This window comes from Anguilla anguilla, chromosome 3 (genome assembly GCF_013347855.1).
Source record: "Anguilla anguilla isolate fAngAng1 chromosome 3, fAngAng1.pri, whole genome shotgun sequence".
NCBI classification, from domain to species: domain Eukaryota; kingdom Metazoa; phylum Chordata; class Actinopteri; order Anguilliformes; family Anguillidae; genus Anguilla; species Anguilla anguilla.
This window is the reverse complement of record NC_049203.1, coordinates 2,647,568-2,650,067: the sequence shown is the minus strand read 5'-3', so window position 1 is coordinate 2,650,067 and position 2,500 is coordinate 2,647,568. Positions and strand designations below refer to the sequence as shown.

The 2,500-nt window shown below is 50.7% G+C and overlaps 1 protein-coding gene across 2 annotated transcripts in view; it reads left to right on the top strand.

The window, feature by feature from the left end:
* The window catches only part of mapk9 (mitogen-activated protein kinase 9), a 20,356-nt gene that overhangs the window by 12,607 nt on the left and 5,249 nt on the right, over nt 1-2,500 (top strand). For both annotated transcript variants that reach the window (XM_035410502.1, XM_035410500.1), the window contains exons 3-6: nt 161-290; nt 1,248-1,306; nt 1,666-1,804; nt 2,103-2,268. In XM_035410502.1, coding sequence (XP_035266393.1) covers nt 161-290; nt 1,248-1,306; nt 1,666-1,804; nt 2,103-2,268 — 494 coding nt within the window. The remainder of the gene's footprint in view (nt 1-160; nt 291-1,247; nt 1,307-1,665; nt 1,805-2,102; nt 2,269-2,500) is intronic.

Genomic DNA, 2,500 nt, shown 5'->3' with positions numbered 1-2,500 from the left:
CTCTCTCCGTCTCTCTCTCTCCCTCTTTTTCTCTCTCCATCTCTCTCCCTCTCTCTCCGTCTCTCTCTCTCTCTCTCTCTCTCCATCTCTCTCCGTCTCTCTTGCTCTCTCTCTCTCTCTCCGTCTCTCTCTCCCTCCCTTTTTCCTCTCCTCCGCCCAGCTCCGCTCTGGACACAGTTCTGGGCGTCCCCGTGGCGGTGAAGAAGCTGAGCCGGCCGTTCCAGAACCAGACCCACGCCAAGCGGGCCTACCGCGAGCTGGTGCTGCTCAAGTGTGTCAATCACAAAAATGTGGGTGTCCCCACTAAACTCGCCTCAATCCGCGGTCAGACCCCCTCGTCCCGTAGATCCCTCGTCCTGTAGATCCCTCGTCCTGTAGATCCCTCGTCCCGTAGATCCCACGTCCCGTAGATCCCACATCCCGTAGATCACACGTCCTGTAGATCACACGTCCTGTAGATCACACGTCCTGTAGATCACACGTCCTGTAGATCACACGTCCTGTAGATCCCTCGTCCCGTAGATCCCACGTCCCGTAGATCCCACGTCCTGTAGATCCCTGGTCCAGTAGATCCCACATCCTGTAGATCCCACGCCCCATAGATCCCACGTCCTTTAGATCCCTCGTCCTGTAGATCCCTCGTCCAGTAGATCCCACGTCCCATAGATCCCACGTCCTGTAGATCCCTCGTCCAGTAGATCCCACGCCCCATAGATCCCACGTCCCGTAGATCCCACTGATATATATTTCCTAATTTTGTATTGAGCTATTTTGATATATTTTTAATATGTCTTTTAGTAATTTTACAGCCCTTCTTAGTGTATAGACTGTTTAGTGTACCTGTTTTATTTGTTCCCTGACTTCAGCTTAAATGTTTTATTTTGCTGTGGGAATTGTTTTACCATCTTTTATTGTGTTTATGTAAAACACTTTGAAACTGTGGCCTGAAATGTACTCTACAAATTAAGTTGAATTATTATTATTATTGTTGTTATTATTATTATTACTAAAATCATATTATTGTTATTATTATCACATGGCTCATATTGCATTGGTTATTGGCCAATCATGGGCAGCTTGCGTAGTTCACATTTTTATCCATTTGTTAAGTTGCCCATTTTCTGAAACAGTTTTGGGTGAACTTCTTGGCTCATATAGCGCTGTCCCATATCCTGCCAGGCACCTTATCACTGCTCACGTCCTGATTCTTCCTCTCTTTCTCTTTCTCTCTCTCTCTCTCTGCTCAGATTATTAGGCTTATCAACGTCTTCACGCCACAGAAGTCTCTGGAGGAGTTCCAGGATTTGTAAGTCATTTGTTTTGCAGGTTTTAAAGCAGGGGTGGTGTGAATGCCTGGTGGGAATTTCTGTTTGTTCAGGACAGCAGTGGATTCTGGGATTGGCTCCAGCGTGTTACTGAATGTGTCACTGGGGCTGACGCTGTACAGGCTCAGCCAATGAAACGAAGCTTCCACCCCGCCACTGTTTTTCAGGGGTGAGGGTGTGGGGTACAATTAGGGATCCTGGGTTCAATGGAGTGTGAGTACCCCCATTTTTGTGTCATGTGAGTTTGAGGGGGGACAGAGTGTGCTCTGTGAATTTGAGGGGGTGTTTGAGGGCCCTCTCTGAGTTTGGGGGTTCTTTCTGGAACCTTCCGTCTCCCCAGGTACCTGGTGATGGAGCTTATGGACGCCAGCTTGTGCCAGGTGATCCACATGGACCTGGACCACGAGAGGATGTCCTACCTGCTGTACCAGATCCTGTGTGGCATCCGACACCTGCACTCAGCGGGCATCATACACAGGGTGGGTACAGACAGCGGGCATCATACACAGGGTGGGTACAGACAGCGGGCATCATACACAGGGTGGGTACAGGGCATCATACACAGGGTGGGTACAGACAGCGGGCATCATACACAGAGTGGGTACAGGGCATCATACACAGGGTGGGTACAGACAGCGGGCATCATACACAGGGTGGGTACAGACAGCGGGCATCATACACAGGGTGGGTACAGACACCGGGCATCATACACAGGGTGGGTACAGACAGCGGGCATCATACACAGGGTGAGTACAGCGTTGTATCTGTTGTCCGTAGGACCTGAAGCCCAGTAACATCGTGGTGAAGTCGGACTGCACGCTGAAGATCCTGGACTTCGGATTGGCCAGGACGGCCTGCACTAGCTTCATGATGACCCCGTACGTGGTGACCAGATACTACCGAGCGCCGGAGGTCATCTTGGGCATGAAGTACAAGGAGAACGGTGAGGGGCTCTCCCCGTCTTCATCACGGCACTTTTGTTACATCATTCCATCTCCGAAACTCTCTAACATAAAAGTACCTAACCTTGGCCCCTTCTCTCCCTCACACCTCTCAGACCTGGGTCAAAAACGTATTTGCTTTGAATTCCTCCTCTCTCCTGTCGGCCTTGTGTGGCCCCCCAACCTGCCCCCCCCCCGGACTGCCCTCGCCCAGGGTGTATTTATTGAATTAAC